Source organism: Anabrus simplex, chromosome 1 (assembly GCF_040414725.1).
Source record: "Anabrus simplex isolate iqAnaSimp1 chromosome 1, ASM4041472v1, whole genome shotgun sequence".
NCBI lineage: Eukaryota > Metazoa > Arthropoda > Insecta > Orthoptera > Tettigoniidae > Anabrus > Anabrus simplex.
Window position 1 is genome coordinate 501,965,853 of NC_090265.1, and position 25,048 is coordinate 501,990,900.

General features: G+C 38.2%; 1 protein-coding gene across 3 annotated transcripts in view; it reads left to right on the plus strand.

The window, feature by feature from the left end:
• Window positions 1-25,048, plus strand: part of Cdk2 (Cyclin-dependent kinase 2) — a 148,579-nt gene that overhangs the window by 46,548 nt on the left and 76,983 nt on the right. The window contains exon 1 of one of the 3 annotated variants that reach the window (XM_068225040.1): window positions 909-974. The exons of the other annotated variants lie outside the window; for them this stretch is intronic. Within the exon in view, the coding sequence (XP_068081141.1) occupies window positions 931-974 (44 nt within the window). The 5' untranslated portion in view covers window positions 909-930. Of the gene's footprint in view, window positions 1-908; window positions 975-25,048 lie in introns of those variants that run through there. 3 annotated transcript variants of the gene reach the window in all.

A 25,048-nucleotide genomic window follows, 5' to 3' on the forward strand; every position in this document is an offset into this window, starting at 1 on the left:
CGTCTTATAAGTCATGCGATCATTTAATTAAGTCGAAGATTTAATATATTTTCTGAACTACTGCTCTCGAATTAGAGAAATTTGTGTTGTCTGGAAGTTATCGGAATGCGGATATTGGTATGCCTGAGGCGGCCACTAAATGATTGAGAAGATGAGTGCTCTGTTCATAATGGCCTGTTTCACAGGCAATAAAATGGTTTGTGTTTATGGGGAGAAACCGCCGTGAGCCCACGAAGGATGTCCTGGTAAGTTTCGTTTATATTTAATTTTTTTTCAAGGTGGAATATCCATTTATTTAGGTTTAGAGAAATCGAGATAATCGGATAAGTTATTGCGGGATGCTAGGCTGTCAAATATGTCATCTTGTATTCGGTGCAATGTGGCTTCATATTTTTTTTTTTTGTTGGGTTTAGTAAAAGTTGATCTTGATGAGGATGTTTCTGGAGACAATTTGTTTTTCTCTCAGCTCTACTTATTTAATACCTTGTTTAACTATTAGCCTCATCTTTGTTCTTCGGTTGGTATATTATTTTTAATTGCTTAGCCTTTTCCTTAACAAATAAGTATTTTTTTAGACCTATTGGAAATGTTTTCCAGTGCCGTTCGTGGTTTTCCGTATTCTTGCGGACATAGTTCCTAATTTCGAATGTGAACTTCATTGACAGGTCAACAGAACTATCCTCTTTCCGCTTGTTTTACATTTTGATGTCTTGAAATTAATAGTAGTACGGTATGCTAGGTGATATAGTCGATACATGTTATGGTAGAACCTAATAGGATATAGGAATTTTTAATTAGGGTTTTTCTTTCCTTCCTTCTATAACTTGCTTCTAATGATTTTGTGGCAATGTTTCAATTAGCACTTTCCTTTTGTGGACAGATTTTGTGCTATCATAGTTTCAGGAAGCGGCTTGTGTTCCATGTTGTTCCATGATCAACCAGGCTTTTTTCCTTGTCATTATACTCTTTTTAAAGTAAACAACTTTTCTTCATATTGCATACAGTTTAACACCTCATATGATAAGAATGGAGAAGTGTGCATAGTGTTTCTTTAAGAGTCTTCTGCACTGTAAGCAGTTAGTCTCTTTGTTCTTTTAGGACACAATTCCAAATGATACTGTCCGCAGCTGTCACGGTGTAATGTGCAGATACAATCTTCTCCTGTCGTGTGGAATTCCTGCTTTAAGTAGATTTTGTGGGGTAGCCATAGATCACACATTGTCACTTCATGCTGTTGGGGGTGATCTACATTAGTTCAGTTGCGGTTGATCGTAGCTTCTGTGCCAGAGAAGACTGGGAAATTTCTCTTTTCTTTATTCTTTATGCTAATAGGTCGTAGGTGGGTGTTGATGGTAGATTTTGTGGTGTTTGCAGTTCTCTCTGGAAAGGCTCTTTGGCTGGCCCGTATATCAGTCTGGACTGTGTTTGTTTATCCACTCGTAAGGGTCTGTACATGAAGTAGCCTTTTCCCTTTCTAGGTACGTTGTTTACTGCCGGTATATTTGCGTCGGATAGTTATCTTTCCCAATTAGAGATTGTAGTTTTCTATGATTTTCCTGTCCATACGATCAAAGGCTAGTTAATAAAAACTGCACATTGTTTGACTTTGGGATTGTGAAGAACTTTTTGAATGCCATTTAGTAGGTTGGCTGTGGCGTGTAGTGTTGATCTGCCTTTCGAGAAACCGAATTGCTATATTGACACTTGATCTGTTGCTTCACAGTTTTCATCATCATAGGTTGTTGTGCCTTTCGGCAGGTCCATTCATTTTACAAAGCAAAAAAATTAAATGTATCATCCTAATTCAGTACAAAACATAATTCCATCATTACATGGAGCAATAAGCTTCAAACATGTTTCGACTCGTTTGAGCCATCTTCAGTGAAATAAGGGGGGGATTAAAGTAATCTACATAATATAAGCTAAAAATGTGCTAAAAACATAATGAAGAAACAAATGAAAAACAAAAGACATACTATATAAAAACAATAACATACAATATTTACATCACTTGATGGAGCAATAAATAACTCTGAGATAAATTCAGCAAACAAAGGCTTAATATAAAACATAATTGATTCCAAAAAATGTGCTGAACCTAAGAAAATGAAATAAAATAAAAGATAACAGACGGAAACTAAGCAGTAAGTGCTAATAGAGGGGTTGCGAACCTCTTAGACTAAAACTTTTTAGTTTGATAACAATCCAAAAACAGGACAAAATCACTGTGTTAAAAATTCAGGCTGACAATCTGTCTTTGTAGAAACACCATCCCACGAATGGCTAAGAGGGGAGTGAAAAAATTTTAGAAACCAAGTTTGAGAGGAGACAATGTGCCAGGTGAAATGTATACGGTAAGTGATGAAAAAATGCCAATGAATTAAAAATTTTAGAATAGCAGCATTCTCAGTTTCTTCTCATTTTAGCAGTCCTGTTCTCGATTATTTCCAGTGTTGGCTAGTAGGTGTTTGCCTTATTTTAAATGTTTTTTAAAAGAATTTCATCATATATATATATATATATATATATATATATATGTGCATTGAAAACAACTTATGGGTACACCTTTTCAATATTCAAGACCCTCTGTGGGTGGGGAAAGTAGAATAACACCCACGGTATCCCCTGCCTGCCATAAGAGGCGACTAATAGGGGCGCCAGGGGCTCTGAACTTTGGAGCGTGGGTTGGCGACCACAGGGCCCTTAGCTGAGTCCTGGCATTGTTTCCACTTACTTGTGCCGAGCTCCTCACTTTAATCTATCCTATCCAACCTCTCTTGGTCAACTCTTGTTCTTTACCGGCCCTGACGCTAGTAGGTTTGCGAGGGCTAGGGAATCATTCATTTTCATGCCCTTCGTGGCCCTTGTCTTCCTTGGGCCGATACCTTAATTTTTTTAGTGTCAGATCCCTTCCATTTTTTCCCTCTGATTAGTGTTATATAGAGGATGGTTGCCTAGTTGTACTTCCTCTTAAAACAATAATCACCACCACCACCACCACCACCACTTCAATATTCAGTATTGAATTTAAATGGTTGGGAGGGCAGCAACAAAATTGAGAAGCTGTGTTAGAGAAGTTACAGGTGCATGGTAAACTTTAAAGTGACCATTTTATTCTCAGTTCAATACGTATATATATGATAAAATAAAATAAAAATCAAATAAAGCAAACCCACATAGCCAACATTGGATATAATCTTCGAGAACAGGGACCGCTAAATTGAGAAGAAATTGAGAATGCTGCTATTCTAAAATTTTAAAATCATCGGGGTTTTTCCATCACTTATCACATACATATCACTTGGCACGTTGTCTCCTCTCAAACTTGGTTTCTCAAGCTTTTTCACTCCCCTCCTAGCCATTTGTGGGATGGTGTTTCTACCAGCCTGAATTTTCAACACAGTGATTTAGTCCCGTTTTTGAATTATCAAACTAAAAAATTTTAGTCTAAGAGGTTCGCAACATCACTATTAGCACTTATTGTTTCGTTTCCGTCTGTTACCTTTTATTTTATTTTCTTAGGCTTAGCACATTTTTTGGATTCAGTTATGTTAATATTAACCCTTTGTTCAATGAATTTGTCTCAGAGTTATTTATTGCTCCTTCTAGTGATGTAAATATTGTATTGTTATAGTTTTTATTTCCGTCTGTCTCTTTTTTCATTTGTTCCCTCATGCTTTTAGCACATTTTTGGCTTACATTATGTAGATTACTTTAATTCCTCTTTATTTCACTGAAGATTGCTCAAACGAGTCGAAACATGTTTGAATTTTATTGCTCCATCTAACGATGGAATTATGTTTTGTATTGAATTAGGAAGGTACATTGTACATTGAAACTATGGTTGAAATCTGGGTTAATGTTGGGTAATATTCTACTCAACTTTCCTTATATCATTTATCTCAACGACTTATAAGTGCCTACCTTCTATATTTGAGCTATGCAACTCATTCAATGTTGGATATGGAATATCTAAGAATTATCACTCATCATGGAATTATATATCGTTAACCTTAAGTTGCATCAGTCTCATTGTTATAACCACTACTATAAAACAGTCTCTTCTTTATCGACGAAATAATAACTATCACCATCATTATTCTTCTTATTCACTCATTCTTCATATATATCATCTTTTTCATATCTCATTATCATATTTCTTCTTTCATATCAACTACCTTCATGTACATGTTAATTTGACACAGATAATTCCATCATCATATGCTAGAATATTCCATTACTTCTTAATTCATTCCTATTTCATTTTTATGTTATTCATATACCTTCTCATAATTACCCACCTATGGCACTGAATTACTTCCATTTTATGAAATATTAACCCTTCCTTATTCATTACATTAACTATTACGTCGACATAACTCTTATAATTCACATATGCTAACCTCTTCTCCATGTTAGGAAACATTATGAACGCATTTACAGGTGTTATATATATATATATATATATATATATATATCATTCACATCCTAGCCAAAGATTTGTTATTTTGTTTAGATGACTGACTACCTATCAACCCTTTTCATTGTCACACATGTATGTTATCTCACAAAAATCCACTATTTATGAGCTAATTCGAAGCTCTCTAGATGACTACCTATCATCCCTTTTCATTGTCACACATGTATGTTATCTCACAAAAATCCACTATTTATGAGCTAATTCGAAGCTCTCATTGCTTCACTATCCATTTATCACATAAGAAAAAAACATTTCATTAAAAAAATAATTTTTACTTACTGCATTGACTTATATGACTTATCTTTTTCCCTCTGCTCCACTGACGTTGGAATTATATGTACGGGTATATCTGTGATTTAAATTTGGCTGCTACATCCTCCTGGTCTCAGGGATTCTGTGGGAGAGGCCATGCTTCCATCTCCATCTCAGGCAAGCATGTTGACGGTCATCTCTTGTGCAAATTGAACAAAAATGCATATAAACAGTCAGTTTTTTCAACTCGGGAACTTCACTGCCTTCTAACATTAATGTTGTTGTTTGAGTCATCAGTCCATAGACTGGTTTGATGCAGCTCTCCATGCCACCCTATCCTGTGCTAACCTTTTCATTTCTACGTAAGTATTGCATCCTACATCTGCTCTAATCTGCTTGTCATATTCATACCTTGGTCTACCCCTACCGTTCTTACCACCTACACTTCCTTCAAAAACCAACTGAACAAGTCCTGGGTGTCTTAAGATGTCCTATCTTTCAATCTCTTCTTCTCGTCAAATTTAGCCAAATCGATCTCCTCTCACCAATTCGATTCAGTACGGTATCTCTTCATTCGTGATTCGATCTATCCATCTCACCTTCAGCATTCTTCTGTAACACCACATTTCAAAAGCTTCTATTCTCTTTCTTTCTGAGCTAGTTATCTTCCATGTTTCACTTCCATACAATGTCACGCTCCACACGAAAGTCTTCAAAAACATCTTTCTAATTCCGATATCAATGTTTGAAGTGAGCAAATTTCTTTTCTTAAGCAAGCTCTTCCTTGCTTGTGCTAGTCTGCATTTTATGTCCTCCTTACTTCTGCCATCGTTAGTTATTTTACTACCCAAGTAACAATATTCATCTACTTCCTTTAAGACTTCATTTCCTAATCTAATATTTCCTACATCACCTGCCTTCGATCGACTGCACTCCATTACTTTTGTTTTGGACTTATTTATTTTCATCTTGTACTCCTTACCCAAGACTTCATCCATACCATTCAACAGCATCTTGAGATCTTTCGCAGTCTCAGATAAAATAACAATATCATCGGCAAATCTCAAGGCTTTGATTTCCTCTCCTTGGACTGTGATTCCCTTTCCAAATTTCTCTTGCCTCACTCCTTTCTGGATTGCTGCTTCTTTTTTCAAAGCCCTTGATTCTTATCACTGCAGACTGATTTTTATACAGATTGTAGATAATTCTTCGTTCTCGGTATCTGATCCCTATCATTTCAGAATCATAAATAGCTAGGTCCAATCAACATTATCGAATGCCTTTTCTAGATCTACGAATGCCATGTACGTGGGTTTGTCCTTCTTGATTCGATCCTCTGAGATCAGATGTAAAGTGAGGATTGCTTCACGTGTTCCTACATTTCTTCTGAAGCCGAATTGATCTTCTCCCAACTCAGCCTCAACTTGTTTTTCCATTCTTCTGTAAATAATACGTGTTAAAATTTTGCAGGCATGAGATACTAAACTAATGGTGCGGTAGTTTTCACACCTGCCAGCACCGGCTTTCTTGGGAATAGGTATAACAACATTCTGCCGAAAATCGGATGGGACTTCTCCTGTCCCATACATCTTGCACACTAAATGAAATAACCTTGCCATGCTGGGTTCTCCTAAGGCAGTCAGTAATTCAGAGGGAATGTCATCAATTCCAGGTGCCTTGTTCCTATTGAGTTCACTCATAGCTCTGTCAAACTCTGACCTCAAAACTGGGTCTCCCATTTCATCAGCATCAACAGCCTCTTCATGTTCCAGAACCAAATTATCTGCATCTTTACCTTGATACAACTGTTGGATATGCTCCTGCCATCTTTCTGCTTTGTCTTCTTTCCGTAGAAGTGGCTTTCCATCTGAGCTCTTAATATTCATACACCTAGATTTCCTTTCTCCAAAGGTTTCCTTGATTTTCCTGTATGCAGCATCTACTTTTCCCAGGACTATACAGCCTTCGACATCCTTGCACTTCTCCTTCAGCCATTCTTCCTTAGCTACCTTGCACAATGGTAGTCAGAGTGGACGAAGACCTCATCACCAATAAAATCCCAGTTGGCAAAGGAGTTCGACAAGGTGACACAATCTCTCCAAAGCTGTTTACCCTTGCCTTGGAAGATGTATTCAAAACCCTTCATTGGGATAATAAAGGAATAAGAATCAACGGGTTATATTTGAACCACCTGCGTTTTGCCGATGACATTGTGCTCATAAGTGAAAATCTAGATGAACTAGAAAGCATGATCCAAGAATTAAAAACTGCTTCTGCTAAGATTGGTTTGGAAATGAACATTAATAAAACGAAAATACTAAGCCCAGAGAGTCGACCACTTAAAATGGGAAACCAATATATAGAAGCTGTCGATGAGTACATCTATCTTGGACACAAGATAAAACTTGGAAAAGACAACCAACGTGCAGAAATTCCTCGCAGAATAGGTATGAGTTGGACTGCATTCCGAAAACTAAGATTCATCCTCACCAACAAGGATGTTCCAATTAACCTGAAGACCAAGGTTTATAATACGTGCGTGCTGCCAGTTACAACTTACGGTCTGGAAACGATGACTCTGACGAAGGAAAGTGCTCGCAAGCTTCAGCGAACACAACGAGCCATGGAGCGACAGATGCTAGGGATCAGCCTTAGGGATAAGATCCGTTCAGAGGACATCAGGAGAAGAACTAATGTAACAGACATCCTAGAGATAGTAGCAAGACTAAAATGGCAATGGGTAGGACACGTAGCTCGACAAGACTACAACAGGTGGACCTCTAGGATTGTTCACTGGAGACCATGGGGACACAAGAGAGGCATTGGAAGACCCCTGAAGAGATGGCTCGACGACATAAAGCTGTTGGCTGGAACACGCTGGTTCCAAGTGGCTCAAGACCGAAGACGATGGAAGCACATGGAAGAGGCCTATATCCAGCAGTGGATTGAAATAGGCTAGAAAAGAAGAAGAAGAAGAATATTCTTTTCTGCCCTCTTCATTTCTAGCATTCTTGTATTTTCGTTGTTCATCAATCAGGTCTAATATCTCCTGAGTTATCCACTGATTCTTAGTTGATATTTTTTTCCTTCCTAACATTTCTTCAGCAGCCCTACTGACTTCATTTTTCATGACTCTCGACTCTTCCTCTATTGTGTTTCCTTCAGCCTTTTCATTTAGTCCTTGTGCAACATGTTCCTTGAAACAATCCCTCACACTCTTTTCTTTCAACTTGTCTAGATCCCGTCTTTTTGCACTCTTTCCTTTCTTCAATTTCTTCAACTTCAGATGGCATTTCATGACCAAGTTGTGGTCAGAGTCCACGTCTGCTCCTGGGAACGTTTTGCAATCCAACACCTGGTTTCTGAATCTCTGCCTAATCATAATGAAGTCTATTTGATACCTTCCAGTGTCTCCAGGTCTCGTCCACGTATACAGCCGTCGTTTGTGGTGTTTGAACCAAGTATTGGCAAGGACTAAATTATGATCATTGCAGAATTCAACCAGCCGACTTCCTCTTTCGTTCCTTTGTCCCAATCCAAATTCTCCTACTGTACTATTATCCGCACACTTTATATTGGTGCATTTACACCCTAGTGCTGAATCGGTCGACCTCGGCGATCTTCGAGATTCGTACTGGCAACCTTTGAAACACAAACTATGAATCGCTTAAGCATCGTTGTGCGACATCTGGCGTACACTTTACGTACTAGTACTGTTGTTGTTTACACAACAAAGCCAAAGTATAGAATTCATGCTAGGAACAAGATTCGCATCGAGAAATGTTTTATAATGTTATATAATGTGTATGTGACATAGTTGTTGGCTTAAGATGATAACGGTTTAGAAACTTCGTATCGATCGATCATATTCTCGATTCAATTCAGATTTCATTTTCCTTCGGTTGGTAGCACTATCGATACCGGGACACCTCCCTCCTTACTCCTCACCCCCGTACACAAATGCACCAACATAAAGTGTGCGGACTATACCTTCTCTTCCTTGGCCTACCACTGCATTCCAGTCTCCCATCACAATTAGATTCTCGTCACCTTTTACATATTATATTAAATCTTCTATCTCCTCGTATATTCTTTCGATTTCTTCATTATCCGCTGAACTAGTAGGCATATAGACCTGCACTATTGTGGTGGGCATTGGTTTGTTGTCTTTCTTGACAACGATAATTCTTTCACTATGTTGGTCGTAGTAGCTTAGCCGCTGCCCTATTTTCTTATTCATTATTAAACCAACTCCTGCATTTCCCCTGTTTGATTTTGTGTTGATAATTCGGTAGTTGCCTGACCAAAAATCTTGTTCTTCCTGCCAACGTACTTCACTTATACAAACTACATCTAACTTTAGCCTATCCATCTCCCTTTTCAGATTCTCTAACCTACCACAACTATTCAAACTTCTAACATTCCACGCTCCGACTCGCAGAATGTCGGTATCCATCTTCCTGATGATCGCCCCCTCTCGTGTAGTCCCCACCCGGAGATCCGAATGGGGAACTAGTTTACCTCCGGAATATTTTACCCGGGAGGAAGCCATCACCAGTACATCATTCATACAGAGAGAGCTGCATGTCCTCGGGAGTTAGTTACGGCTGTAGTTTCTCGTTGCTTTCAGCCGTGTAGCAGTATCAACACAGCTAAGCCATGTTGAGTATTATTACAAGGCCGTATCAGTCAATCATCTAGACTGCCGCCCTTGCAACTACTGAAAGGCTTCTACCCCCCTTTTGATGAACCATTCGTTAGTCTGGTCTCTCGACAGATACCCATCCGATATGGTTGCACCTGCGGCTTGGCTATCTGCATCATTGGGACACGCAAGCTTCCCCACCGCTTCAAGGTCACATGGTTCGCAGAGGAGGCTAACATTAATATTGGTGTCAAATGTAGTGTTTCTTTAAGTTTCAAGTCTGATTTTTCCTCTTGATTACCAATATGTCTGCCTAAAATTCAATTATCTGTTACGATTTCTATTTGATATATTAATTGCCATGACTTAAATATTTCTTTCTGGTCAGCTATGAATATTATCTGCTGCTGTTCGGGATTCGTGACGTAGTCCTTCCCGCAATCTTCTTCTCAATATGCCACTTTGATTTATTGGTGTTTATTTGCGCGTTTCAGTGCAACACTCTGTATTTCTGACCTTCTCCCAAATGTTGCAATAATTATCTTCAAATCTCAGTCAGCTGCTCGTATTATGTGCTTATTTTGCCTCGACCGGTACCTTGCTTCTTCTAGTTTTACGTCTTTTATGAGAAGTAGTAATAATAATGATATAACAATGTTAGGCTTTACTTCTTTTTTTTTTTCATCGCCGCCTTGATATTTTTTGCTTTGGTTACGCTATATATATTACTTTCTCAATATCGATGATTGAATTTATGTGCCGTATCTATTCGTCTCGTGGCAACTGCGTCTATTTTAGTTCCAACATGTCAATTTATGACAGTGAATTTGCAGAACAACAAAAAGTACATATATCCATGGATATGGGGAGGTGGGGTTTAGACATCGACTTTTTTTTTTGGCTAATGGCTTTTACGTCACACCGACACAGATAGGTGTTGTGGTGACGATGGGACAGTAACGGGCTAGGACTCAGAAGGAAGCGGCCATGGCCTTAATTAAGGTACAGCCCCAGCATTTGCCTGGTGTGAAAATGGGAAACAGTGAGGTTTGAACCCACTATCTCCTGAATACTGGATACTGGCCGCACTTAATTGACTGCTTCTATCGAGATAAAATGCTATAAAATGGTAAGTTTTTGATGCTATCCGGGAGGCGAATTTTGATACAGAGTTGACAGTCTGCCAACTTGGGCACGGTAATACTTGTACTATACAATAGAACTTTTAGCAAAGGAAAAATAATTATGCATGTATTACAATTAAGTAGAAGTTTGGCATGATTATACAATTAAAATGTCATTTAGTATTTGACTACACACTAACAACGTAACAAACACTAGATAGAACTGAACAGACACATTGACTGAGTGAGACTGACAGACTGACGAAAGTGCACGCCAAGCGGGTAATCTTGGCAGAAATATACCCCTGCTACCCTTCGTCTCAGAGCATGCTACATATTGCTCCACGGGTCTCTACTACTTGCTGTGACGCTGTAAAATGCGATTAGCCGCGGCGAGCGACATTTTGTGCGTATTTCCGACGTACTTTTCTTAATAATGAAACAAATTAAAGGAAAGAATCGGCTGGAAAGACAATAGTCTGTATACAAATTGCTTTTTTAAACATACATTTTTCCCCACAAAGTGGGGGGGGGGGGGCGCAACTGTCGCCCCCCTAATGACCGCTACTATTTGGTATCAACACAAATGAGGTTTTCACGTTTTAGTGTTTTGTTAATGCAATTTATGGTTTAATTAGACAGTCTGTACCACTCGATCTTCCTGCCATGTTTCTCATTGCTAGAGCTCGGTATGTACAGTAGTGCTGCATACCTATTTCTTGTACTCGGAAGGTTTCGGTAAGGATCAAATATATGTGAGAATGTTTATGGGCATTATCCTTTCAACATTTCCAGTCTTACTTTCCAGGTCATTAGTGATACTTGTTTTGGTAGCTTTTTGGGTTAGTTCCAGACCTGGGCTCCTTCAAATCGAGGCCTCCAAATAATGTATCTCTTGACTACTAGTCCTGTTGACCAAAAATATGGCTTATTTACTTGTTATAGGAAATCTAGTGGTATGTCTACTCGATTGATCTCCTGAGTGTAGTTATTTCGCGTTCTCATTTGGATTCCCTTTTAGTTCATGTATTCTTTTATGTCTGCTCTGATATCTTTGTACACTTTTGCAACATACAGCCAAGCAGTGCAAATCCCATTCTTTGGCATCAAACTATTTTCATTTGTTCTTATGTAGTTCCTCCTGTTTGTTTTGCCCATTACTTTTGATCAGCTTTTTATTTCTTGTCCCTCTCTATTTCAGTTTTCTCCTTGTGATCCTATCTCCATGTCTGTATAAGGAGTGGAATTGGTTTAGTTTTCTGGGATTTGTTTCATTTCTGTGAAGATTGTTTTGATTCAGTTATGTGATTTAATCATCTTTTGGTCTGTTTCTGTAATGGTACCAGTTTCAGGAACGTTTATAATGGTCCTGATTACTGAGTATCTAGGACTTGTACGTTTGAGTTTGCAAAATTGCTGTGGTTTCGGTAGCTTCGAGTGTAGCCATTATTTTCTTTCGGTTCTGTTGTGCGCCATCTTTGGATTTTCTTAATTCCTATTCGCATTAGTAATTGCCACTATACCAATTATTGCACTGTGAAATTAGAAACAGAACTGCACTCGTCAATAACCACTATTACTGTACTGACCGTTCAGCTACTATATAATTTATTAGTCGATATTTATAAGGATTTATAGCTCCATTTAACACCAACACTTACATTAGTTATTAGTTTGTTAATCTTGCTGTGTAATTAGTAATTATGTCTTTAAACCAATTATCACACTGTGAAATAAGTTTTAAACTGCAGTTGTTAGTAACTAGGGAATGGATTTTTATGTGCTAAAAACTGAAAAATATGTATGTGCTAAAGAACCTAGAAATATTTAATATGAAGTGAAAAATATCCTGCTTTAAATATCACATAACCACTGGCATTCAAGAGGTAAAAAAGTATAAAGTTTTGTATTAAAATATGGTGCTACCAAATGTGCTCCTTAGGCAAAGGAATGTCTGTATACAGTAGAACCTCGATAATTCAAAATCAGTTAATTCAAAATCTCGCCTAATTCGAAGCAGCTCTCGTTCCCGGAAACATGAGGTATGGTTTTGCATGTTATTTAAATCGTTCAATTCGAAATACAGATGATTTGTAATTCGAAGAACAATGTCAGAAATTCAGACTTTTAATTTGAAGCTGTCTTTACATTTTGAAAATAGTATTTTACAGAGTAATTTCAATTCAAAATTTCTCCACGTCATGAAAGAACGTGTCTTTCGGACCGCGCAGGGTAACTTGGCTAACTTTCACCTACTTTGGCGTGTCTACAGTGTGATTCATGTCTGCAATGTTCGAGCGGAATCGTAATTATTTTGTATTTGGCATTTTAAGGAATGCCATAATATCACGTAGGCCTAGCAGGCAGTGTGTGGAGAGGTAAAATCCGTGCACACTGCCGGTGCAGATAGTAGGCGAAAAAGCGTGGCTTGTAGCCTTTAATCAATTTGTACGCACCAAACAATGTCAATGCCGATGAAACTGCATTGTTTGTTTTATTTTTTTAAATGCTGAGGCCAAGCGGACTTATGGTTTTAAAGGAGAAAATTGCCAGCCGGAAAATGTACTATGTTGCTATGAAGTGCACATGGAAGCGAGAGACTTTCTCCCCTCGTCGTGGGATAGTTCGATAAGCCGCGATGTTTTAAGGGCATCGGGTACTTTCCGTGCAAGCACAAGGCATCTAAAGTGCATACAGTACAGTAATCCAATGAATAAAGTACTTGCACAGGGGAGCCAGTATAGATTTCTCCTCGTCTTTGAATTGTGTTTTCTTTCGATTTCAATACGCGAGGTTATGTTTACCGGTGAGTTATTCAAATGCATTATTTGAATACTGTAAATGCACCTTGTTGGATACATTTTGGAAATAGTTTTTTCCCATGGCATTTGATAATTTTAAACTGTGAATCAAGGTTAATTGCATGCAGTAACAGGTCTTAGAATATATTGTGATGCCTCAAGGGTTGGCATTTCCAAAGTATGTGATGGCAGTTAATTGGAAATCACGTAATTCCAGGCCCGATTTTTGTGTCCCAACGACTTTGAATTAACAAGGTTTTACTGTATATGGAAAAGTACAATATGGTATATTGATTTTTTATATACCTGAGTAGATGCTATTATATTTACAAAAATAGGTAGGGTTTTGTTTAAATATAGCAATTAAAGCAACCTATCATCTTTGAAAAAATGTGTAATAGTTCGTACTCACCAAACACGCTGGAATATTAGTTGTTAGTCAGAATTGCAGTGAACAACAAAAGTCATCTCCAAATTGTCCATGACAGATGCATGCCGATTATCTCTAAAGAATGCCTTATACTACGAAAATTATTGCTCCACACCACAGGATGTCAGACGTGCATAGTTAAAGAGAGGAATGTCACAACACTAACACTGTCAATTTCACCAACAGGAGCACCCTCCAATACTCTTGCGACTTTGCACATTTTTTAAAACCGTTTTTCTAGAACAAATGTTGATATTTGATCTTAAATAGTCCCTGTACCTGTGAAGCCGAGCTTGAATCCAATTTCTGTTCAACAGCACACACTTCCTTCATTGTTTCGGACAACAGGTTAGTGGATTTTTCAAGTAGGCCTATATTTATGGTTTTCCACAAGTAGCTTAGATTGGTAGATATAAACGTCAATTTCTACACAAGAAGCTTAGATTTGCAGATATAAACGTCAATTTCTTTATCAAAGACCAGTCTTTCAGCAACTTTTGAAAAATCTCAATTTTATCTAGCGCATTCACAACAGATGTAAACCTTTTGAAATTGTCTGCGTAGTAGTCTATACCACAGCGCTAATCCAGGTAGTGCAAGACCTGGGTTTTTGTCTTTAAACAGATCGATTTTTGAGGATGCTTTCAGAAATACTTCTTTCCCATCGTACACTAATTTATTTATCCAATTTAGGATACTGAACCCGTACAGTTTCACATAACCTGTGAAGAGCATAAACTACGCAAGTTACATGTATCATTTTCGGAAAGCTAACAGGAAGACCTTTGGCTGCTTTTTTTGTGTAAACTGTACTATCAGTAAGTGTAAGCAATACATTGTTGTATTTTACACCTTTCGGCCAAACTAAGTGCGTGGCTTCATTAAACAACAATGATGTGGTTTGCAGGAGGTATTTCTTTACATGTTAGCAAATAAGAATGTTCACAAGCAGTTTTGGCATTCTTCAACTCACGAACTACATTTCCTACTTTTCTGGTACTTGAACATGTGGTTTTGCCAATGCTCGCCCACAGTTTTTTGTTATTACATACTGCCCAAATTCATTGTAGTTTTCTCGTAGCATTTCGGGAGATTCTTTTTCCTTTGGGTGGATTCATCTGGAGGCCCAAAATTAATATCTTTTGTTAGGAAATTTCTGTTCCAGATTATTTATTTTGCCAAGAGGAATGACGGCGCAAAAAATGCGCTACATGCGTCTAAATAATACTGGGAGTATCTGGATGGACCTTTATTTGAAGTAACCGATTCATCTGTTAGTAGTTGTCACAAACGCATGCGCAAAGCAGCTGCAATGTGCTTATTTCCAGACAAATGCTGGGTTACTTAAGAACGTTGCTCTGCATCCACTGTTTTGCCAGACGGTTGGCAAAATCATACTCTTCCGTCGGTAGTGAATATGTTTTTAAATTTCTCTACATATTGTTGAAGACACGATCTTGTACTCTACTTCACTTCTGGCATTGTTCTGCAGGTTACACACGCATTTACGGTGAATCGATGTTTGAATAAAAAGGAATAGCAGCGGACGCTGAAGGAAATTTCTTCTCTTTTAGAAATTGAAACAAAATCACATGACCATGGGAATGATGTGTGGACATGAACAACTAACCTTACTCTCAGGAGTGACACAATCCCACTACCTCCTCTACCATCAGGTGGTGTTATTCAGTAGCTGTTCCCCATTTTTCAGTCGGTGATATGACATGATTAAGCACAATACATTAATTCATAATAGCAGGTTTTCTACTTGTCTCGGAGCCTTTTTTAGATATTACAAGACGATAGTTAAGTTTTATCCTCAAATACCAACCAAACTCTGCCTACTGCCGTTTCTTGATGGATGCAGTAGTCTCTTGTCACAGGCTACAGCAATATATAGCTTCCACTGAAGTTCCAGTCTCATTCATAGCTTTGACAATATAGAAGATGCTGGGGTTGGGTGGTAATGAGTTATGACATTTAGAGCACATCTAGTGCATCTGTTTGTTATGAAAGGTGTTGCTCATAGGGTCAGTTGTGCTTCAGTAGCACTTTCTGGTCCAGTGAGGAAAGCAATGGCAAAACTGGTGTTTTATGTAGTAATTTTACTCATGGACATATCAGTACAGTTACATACCTGCCAACCCTTCCGATTTAATTTACGCAACCTCATTTTCAAGCATTTTTATTTGACGTTTTATTTGGCGAGTGTATAGTCCGTCTGCCTTCGTGTATCGTGTTTCCCTATCACTTTAGCAGTGCGTTTGCCTTACAGCTGGGAATTCGGGACGGCATTCGCCCTACAAGCGAGAGGCCACAGACTCCATTAATTAATTTGGTTATTGTGTGGTTCGCTTGCTATTTAACATCGTTCTGTGCGTAGTTTCATTGGAGGTGTAGGCCATGTTTTTTTTTTTTTCCTTTTCTGGCGGTTCTCTGCTTTTCACCCTGTTGGAAGTCTTAATAATGTATGGGACATATTGATCTGTTTTGTATGTGGTAGTTTCGCATATTTCAGTGCATTAAAGTTCATTCTTACTTCATAATTTTATTGACTTGAAATGTACTTCAGGGAGTTGTGTCGGTGACAGTTTCTGGTATTTTCTCTTCACGTTATGGCCACAAAACATGAACGTTATCTCCAAGTGTTCAGAGATACCTATAAAATTGAATTTCCATTCATTTTACAGTGTAATAAAGGAAACTATTATGCATTTTATTCCGTATGTCGGTGTGATATAAATATTATTATTCGTATGTGTGTGTCATAAATGAGAATGATTAGTTACAATTTTTTGTAACCATTTTTGTTTTCTTATTTTAAGATTTTAAATTTAATGGGCAAGTCTCGTAATTGTAAATATGTATGCCTTTTATCTTGTCTTTTTTGTCGAGTCCGTGGCGCAATGTGCGTGATGAAATCCAAGATTTAAAAAATCTTCCTATTTTTGATTTCTAAAAATTGGCAGCTATGCAGTTAGTAGTTACCGTGATAGACTTATGTTCTTCTTGTTTTATGAATATTTAGTTTCCCCAGCTTAAAATTACACAGTTAATGAAATTACTGTTGGATATTACAGAACATGATCTCATCCCTATCTTCATTTAGTAGGCTAGTACTTTCATTAGGGGTTGCATTCTTAAGGTATTTATATGAACACTTAAATTTGAATTATGCCCATATCCTGATACGCTTTACTTTGTCCATTGTGGCAACCCGCAGTTGTGGGAAGTCATTGATTCATTCGATAAATATATACATTTTCAACTCGGTAGTGCAAGTTCAAATTTTATTTTTAATGACTAATTTGGTACAAACAGATATAGATAAAAAACAAAATATATGCTATGTTATTTATAGTATTTTAATGAGCCAATCAGATGGAGGTAATAGAAGAACTGTGAGGAGAGTGAGCTGATTTTTCTATCTGATGTAATCTTTGTGAATTGTGCTACTACTGAGTTTTAATCTGTGGGCTGAAGTAGAATTGAGGGTTGGCTTTTAGTTCACTTATTTTTTGTGTGTTCTAATGAAAAGTGTGCTAATTAATAAGAAAATTTGGTTTAGTGGAATTGTACCTTGATCAGTTTTAGTTTAGTCTAATTGTAATATTAATGTTTCATACATTATGTTACATACAGTACCTCTTTTATTGAAACTTCTGAAGTCAGTTTGTTTAATGTTAAGATGTTTGGATACTATTAATTGAAATTGCATGCAACTTTGCTTGGCCGTTTTTTGTTAACTAATCTTTTCCAAGAGGGAAGTGCTAACCTCTCCCTTAGGACCTCCAGCAGAGTTGAATCCTGCGGTGCCAACGTTGTAAGTTGGAGGCGTAGCACCACATGATTCAGCTTACCTTGGGGTTGCTTTGCCATCTAACAGATCATGCTTCTGCTCAGAAGATGTCACATCTATTCACCAGTCTACTGCTGCTGTTGCTGTTACTTTTCTGTGATAAAAAATACAAATGGTAAAACTTAACTTGGATTTTTCTACCTTTCTGTACTTACAAGTTATTTGCATGCTTGACGGCATATTTGTATTTGATATAGAAATCTCAGAATACATATTGATGGACTGGTACTTAAATTTATAACTCTCTTTCTGTTCAGTTAATACTTATCATGCTAGTTTTTGAGATATAGTTTACTGTAAATTTCCAGCTGTTACTTCGGCATGAAGGCATATGTTGTTCATGAAAAGTGTTCATTTTGTATGTATTTAGAGATATTCTTTTGCACTTAGTTAATGCTTTCTTGTTATCATTCTGTTTTATTATAATGCTGACATTCAATAGCTGCAAAAAAGAGTAAAAATGTAATCTGCAGAACAATAAAAACATTGTTTTGAATTGTAGTCTAGCGTGTTGCATTATATTAGCACTAGGTTTACCAAACACTCTTTCTACCTACTTTTACCGAAGCGGTCATTTTGACCGATGGTGGCACGTATTTGTTTCTTGAGGATATTGTTGCAAGAAAAAGGTTCTAATTGAGTATAAAAACATCATAGACCATAATTTAATTATCATGCATGATTTGTAAACACTATTATGAATAAATAATCAAATAAGTACTCTAGTAAGGCAGAATGTTCTTCCCCACATTATATACAAATCTGCATGAATGTCACTTTCTGCTTTTCAACTTATTTGTCACACTGTACACACACACTTTGCTTGGTCACCTTTGAAGTGAACTTGACCACAGACCACTTCTACAGATGCGTACCTTTCAGTTGTCTTATTCCCATTGCACACTTCTTCCCTGATTGATGAAAAACTCAGCAAGATGCAATAATACGTGTTCACTTAGGGTCCGATCGATGGGTCGCGTTTCATCTTTTCCAAGATAGGGGAAACTGTTTCCACATCGACAGCCAACCAAAATTTCATACCAAACTTTTCTGGTTTATTGGCCATATACTGCATAAATGGGCATCTAGCTTTCAATGGAGAGAGCTGTTCATCCAAGGCGATGTTCTCACTTGGTGTGAAGCAAATAGTAAAATTAGATATAAATTTGTCCCGCACAACAGATACAAGCGCCAATCTATCAATTTTCAGGTGATCCCTGCTGGTAGATTTTCCATTGAATACAAGAAACCTCATGATATCCAGGAATCGGTTTCGTGCCACAGTTTGGGAGAAAATTCCAGGACCCCACTTCTGTGACCACAGATCGAGAACGTTCGTGTCAGCTCCATAAGTTTCGCGTGTGTATAAAATACCAATGACGGCGTCCAATTCTTCCAAAGAAAGTGTCCGTTCAGGATTGTTCAGAACTTTGCGGGCTCCAACCTCATATCATTCAATGTGGCGCAGCTTGGATTCGTCAATAAAAAGACGACAAGCTGTAGCGGAACAAGTTCCTTCAATGTGGCGTTTTGCATGTCCTGTGGGACCTCGGACTTCCCTCAGTACATTTTACTGTTCTCAACGGCCTGGCAGGCTTTGTAGATCAACAAGAGTCCGCACTGTTCCATCCAAAGCGACTTCTTCCTCGCCGACCGTCATATGCTGACCACTCCCATATGTTGACTTACCACAGCGTATGCTCGGCCTTCTGTGGTTGATATCGTGCTCCTTGCCAGTAAATTCATTATCTTCCGTAGCGTTTCCTTCACCTGCAAAATATAATACCAAACTTACTTACACTGAGCACAGAATTATGTAAATACAAAATGACTAACTTCAAATAGGCTTACCTTTGTCATCAGTTGCTTTGCTAGTGTGCATGCGTCGCCATTTGGCGGGTAGTTCCCTAACTTTTGAGGTCGAAGGCTGCTGTGTGATTTCATGTTCACATGGAAATTCTACAGGCTCGACGCAACTAGAATCACTATCCGAACTATTTCTGTTTGTCAAGTTATACACGTCTTCGCAATTATAGAGGTGTAAATCGGTCCCAGATTCATTGCATGCTTATGATGGAGAAATTATATGCTTATGCTTCAGAATTTTGGCATCCATTTGCAGACTACGCGAAAATATGTTTCTTCGGGGTAATTACAAACAATCGGGAAATCTAGTTTGAATGTTTGTAACTAGTGAACACAACAATTGACTGCTCGTTGCGATTGCACACCTTTCATTACTGAACAAATACTCTCTACACTTTCCTGTCAGTGTACTTGTAGCATTGTTTGAAAAGAGCCAACAGCTGTCCCATTGCAGCACAACAAGTTCAATTCGATACTACGGTAATGAAGTACAGTGTAACAGCTTGTTAGAATGATATCCCGTTCTAAATGAATGTCACAAAAGTCTGATCAGGTAGCTACTGCAATACCTGTCAAAATGACCGTCCGGTAAAAGTAGGTATATGACCTCATAGCGCTAACTAGAAAGGAGTTACGGGTTTTTGAAGCTATGTGCCGAAAAGTACACTTAATATCAATAAAAACCACCAAAGGGTTTGAATGTTCTCACCGTATAACGAGAGTGATGAGAAAACAAAACTGAAAACGGTCATTTTGACCGCTGCGGTAAACCTGGTGTTACAGAATCCATCAAAGAACAAGCTTGAAAAATGAAATTTGTCTTTGCACACTGGTCAAGTTAATTGAATCATTTTACAGCTGTGGAACATAGACTTGTGCATCTAAGTTTGTGAATATCCCCATTACAGCTTGTACAGTAAAAATGTTTACCACCTGCAATGTACTCAGAATCCCTGGTTCAAACCCAGGGCCTCCTAAGTGCGTCGCCCCTCCTCTACAGGGCGCAGGTCATATTCTGGCCAGCTAAGACTCGTGAGACAGGACTCCCCTTCCACATATCATCATTCAGTCCAGCATCACTCTGTGAAGGAGATAGCACCCAAGACCTAATCAGTTGGAGGGCTACAATCCTCAACAGAACCTAATCTCTGGTTTCTGTGTGAGACTTGGGGCATGGCCAGATTACCAAGCGAGTTGGCCGTGCTGTTAGGGCACGCAGCTGTGAACTTGCATTCAGGAGATGTTGGGTTCGAACCCCACTGGTGACATCCGTAAAGATGGTTTTCCGTGGTTTCACACCAGGCAGATGCTTGGGCTGTACCTTAAGGCCATGGCCGCTTGCTTCCCACTCCTAGCCCTTTCCTCTCCCATCGTTGCCAGAAGACCTGTGTCGGTGCAACGTAAAACCAATTGTTAAAGAAGACTGTTATCAGATATAAATGATTGGAAATTAGATTTCTTATTGTGTACTTTTTTTTTAGATAGAACCAATAATTCCAGAGATATTTGGAAGTTAGTGAAAAATATGATAAAAATTTCTGTTAATATTCCAAATAATATTTTCCACAGCTTATATGATGATCAATTTTTCAATACAGCTAATATTAACAGAGAATTTTGACATTGCCTGTTTTGGTCCCCTTAAACCTCCAACTGGCAAACACCTGATATGAGGTGTTCTGTCAGTTTGTCCAGTGGCAATTCCTTATATCAGGCGTTTTGACATACTCTTTATTTTATTTTGATAATAGAATTCTTATTTATCGAAATGTGCTAACAAGTCAATTGAAAGAGAAATGCTCGGTCATTATTAAGAAATACAAAGGCCATCCGGAAAGTGGTACCCATTTGTGCAATTAAGACACAGGAGTAAATATTAACAAATATACACATTTTTATGTGGAAGAGCATACTTTACACTACTTCTCCACATAATCTCCAAGCAAAGTTTAGGTATTTGTCATAACGTGGGACGAGTTTTTGTATTCCAGCGTCATAGTCCTCCGCCGCCAGCGTATTGAGATACGCAGTCACGGCTCGTTTTTCTTCATCGCTGTCAAATCTTTTTCCCGCCAGAAAGTCTTTAAGCTTCGTAAAGAGATGAAAGTCCAAAGGGGCCAAGTCTGGGCTATACGGGGGATGGTCAAAGGTTTCCCACTTGAATTGCTGCAAAAGTTGTTGTGTTATCGCAGCTGCACGAGGCCTGGCATTGTCATGAAGGAGAATGACGCCTGTAGACAATAGACCTCGCCGTCGATTTTGTATTGCCCGCCATAATTTCTTTAATGTTTCACAATACGCATTAGCATTAATTGTGTCTCCACGGGTCATAAAATCAATGAGCAGTACACTTTGGCGATCCCAGAAAACGGTTGCCATGAGTTTCTTGATGGACAGAACTGTCTTGAATTCTTTTGGTTTGGTTGGTGAATGAGCATGATGCACTCCATTGACTGTCGTTTACTCTCAGGTGATGCATAACAAACCCATGTTTCGTCCCCAGTAATGATGCGAGTCAGGAAAGAGTCTCCTTCATCGGAATAACGTCCCAGAAACGTCAGTGCTGCAGCCATACACTTGGTTTTGTGCTTCTCTGTAAGCATGCGACGGACCCACCTTGCACAGATTTTTGAATAATGCAGATGGTCTTTGACAATTTCATGAACAATTGTCCGAGACACATTAGGAAAATGTTCAGTGTTCATTAATTGTGACGCGCCGATCGTTCCTCACGCATTTGTCTACTGCGCTCAGCAGTTGGTCTGTAATGACAGATGGTCTCTCTGAACGCTCCTCATCACGTGTATTCCCCCTCCCCAGGTTGAAGTTGCGACACTAGCGCCGAACAGACGACTCGTCCATCACATTGTCTCCATACACCTCCGTTAATTGGCGATGAATATCACAAGGTCGAATGTTTCGTGCATTAAGACGTTTATCACGGCCCTCACTTGACAACTGGCGGGGTTCTCAATTTGTTTAAACATTTTAAACGATCACAGACACAACACAGGCAATGCTAGCGTCACGCAACCTCGCACAGAGCAGGCAGACAAGCCACTGACGCGGTCTGACCTTGTCCAGTGGCTACCAGAGTCGTCAGCGCTTCATTCAGCGATAACAGCTACTACTTTCCGGATGTCCCTTGTAGTTTGTATAATAGCATGTTGAAGTAACGGAATGTAAAACATTGCCAAAGTAGCATCATAATTCTATGGTCTTGTGCTAGCTGTTATTGTTACATACTCAGTGGCAAGCCACGCATATGTCTTGGCTGAGCCAGCTACATTTAGTTGCCAGTTTTCCTTCTGATATCAACCTGAAGTGTTAATATGCACTCATGTTAGCAGTATTGAAACATTTCCTGGTTTAAGAAGAAAACACAAAAACCAACTTGTCATGTTGAGGACAATGTTGTTAGGAGCTGAAAAGGGAATGGTGTTCAAACCACCAGTGATTCACAAGTAAAATATCTTTATGCGAAATGTAGATAATAAAGATAAGTGCATTTACCATGCCACCTGTTTCTGTCCGACCAGAAGGTACTGAAACAATTTTTTTTCAAATCTAGATATGGCATTATTTGATGTATACATCCTGTACATAAATAGCACTGATAAGCCTTTACCAAGACGTGAGACTTCATGGTCAGTATAGTTAGAGGTTTGGTAAATGAACTGTTCAAATTCCAGTTGTGGGGCCAAAAGGTCACGCAGGGAGCCCCTTTCAAACCCGCAAAAAATTGCCACAGAATAATAATCGCGTATGTGTTCTGTGTTTGGAGAAGGAAGAAGAAGAATAGTAGTATACATACTGGTGTTCAGAACGTAATGGTGGAATTCACCAAGGATGTTATCATAAACTAGTGCACTTCTAGAGGCCTGAGAGTTGTGGAGTAAAAAAAAAAAGACCCACCCAAGTGACTCGAGTGAAATGCTACAAGTTTAGCAGACAATAGTTACAGAAATTTTTTCCAGCTAAGAACAGTACTATAAACTATGTACCAGTATGTAACTATTACTATGAACTGGTGATCCTTTTGTATATCTCATTTTTTAAAAATTTAACTAAATACAAACTTATATATAGAAAAAGTTCTGCGAAAATAAATAATATAAACAAATTAAATATATTTTTGATCTTACATTTTTTGGATGATAAATAACTGCTTTAGTATCTTATTCCTTGTACTTTCGTGAATAAAAGGGTGTACTGTTTTATGCATGTATAATATGTCACCGATTATTGGCACAATTTATACACCAGTAAAATATCTCTGTCACTACAGGATAAATGACCGCCACTTCGAGGGTTAATAGTGGTATGCCACTGTATACTAGGGCTAGTAAAATAATACATAGCCCTGTGCATATCTTGGGTTATTCGTGAACCTAAATACTGAATATAAAGAAATTGTCTAGCCACTTTCCCTGGATTTCGACGCAAATGGCTAGTCAGACAGAAGTTGAACTTTCATACAACCTTTTAAGTATTCTACTCTGTTGAAACTAACCCGAAATTAGGGAAGTACTAGAAAATATCTGAAAAAGAGAACATTTAATTAATAACACAATGACATGATTCATTCCTGAAAGAACATCCACCAGCATCCGTTAAAAATCTGGTGACATTGAGATTGAATATAAAACAGCTTTCTGTTAAAATTCTATGTTCAGTGCCTAACTAGAGTAGGAAATGTTTGTTGAATTTATCTTATGCACTCCAAACACATAACTCCAGCTAATTTACAGACATAAACACAGATCTGAAAGTTCAGTATTGCATGACGTAGCTACAGAGGGTGTTTTTTTTTTTTTTTTAAGCATGTAGCAATAAATTTAAGTTCCATTTTGTTTGTGTGGCCTTATGAGTTGGTAGGGCTTTAGATTGCTATGCTACCTACATGATAACAGTTTGAAATGTATGTCAGAAGACTTCAGGGGCTGGCTGGGAAGGAATATGTAATCATCCCATCTTTCTTTCATATTTAGTGTGCCACTGGGCTGAATATCTGCATCATATTGCCAATTGATCATGGTGCTCTCAAGAATTGCTGATTGGAACTTCATCTTATAAGGAACCTTTGACCATGCTGTTTGCTATTGGGCCCCCTCTCCAAAATATTAATCTATGTATCCTGTCACCTACTCTCTATGATTTTTCCATGTTTGGTCCTTGAACAGAGATATTCGTTTTGCTGCTTGCCTTTGTAGTTTGTATTTGCATTTCTACCTTTTCTCTAATTTTGCTTTTTGCAACCTCTGTGTGTGGAAGTTATGTAAGTTTCTTTCTGATCTTTCTTGAAAATAGCTGTATATATCCTAGACTCTTGGTAATCTGGCCATTCCTTGCTGTATTACTGACAAGTAATATTGTGTAATATTACAAATACACTAAAATTGTATAGATTACGAAGTCATATATATATAAACACTAAAAACAGAGAAAAGACACAACACTGCTACTGTATGTACACATCAGATTTTGGAAACTTTTTACCCAGTATGGGCATTGGAAATATCATAAAGTTTTCTTTGCTTTAGTGGAGACTCGGTGACGACATACTTTGGCATTAATCTCATATTTGGTCC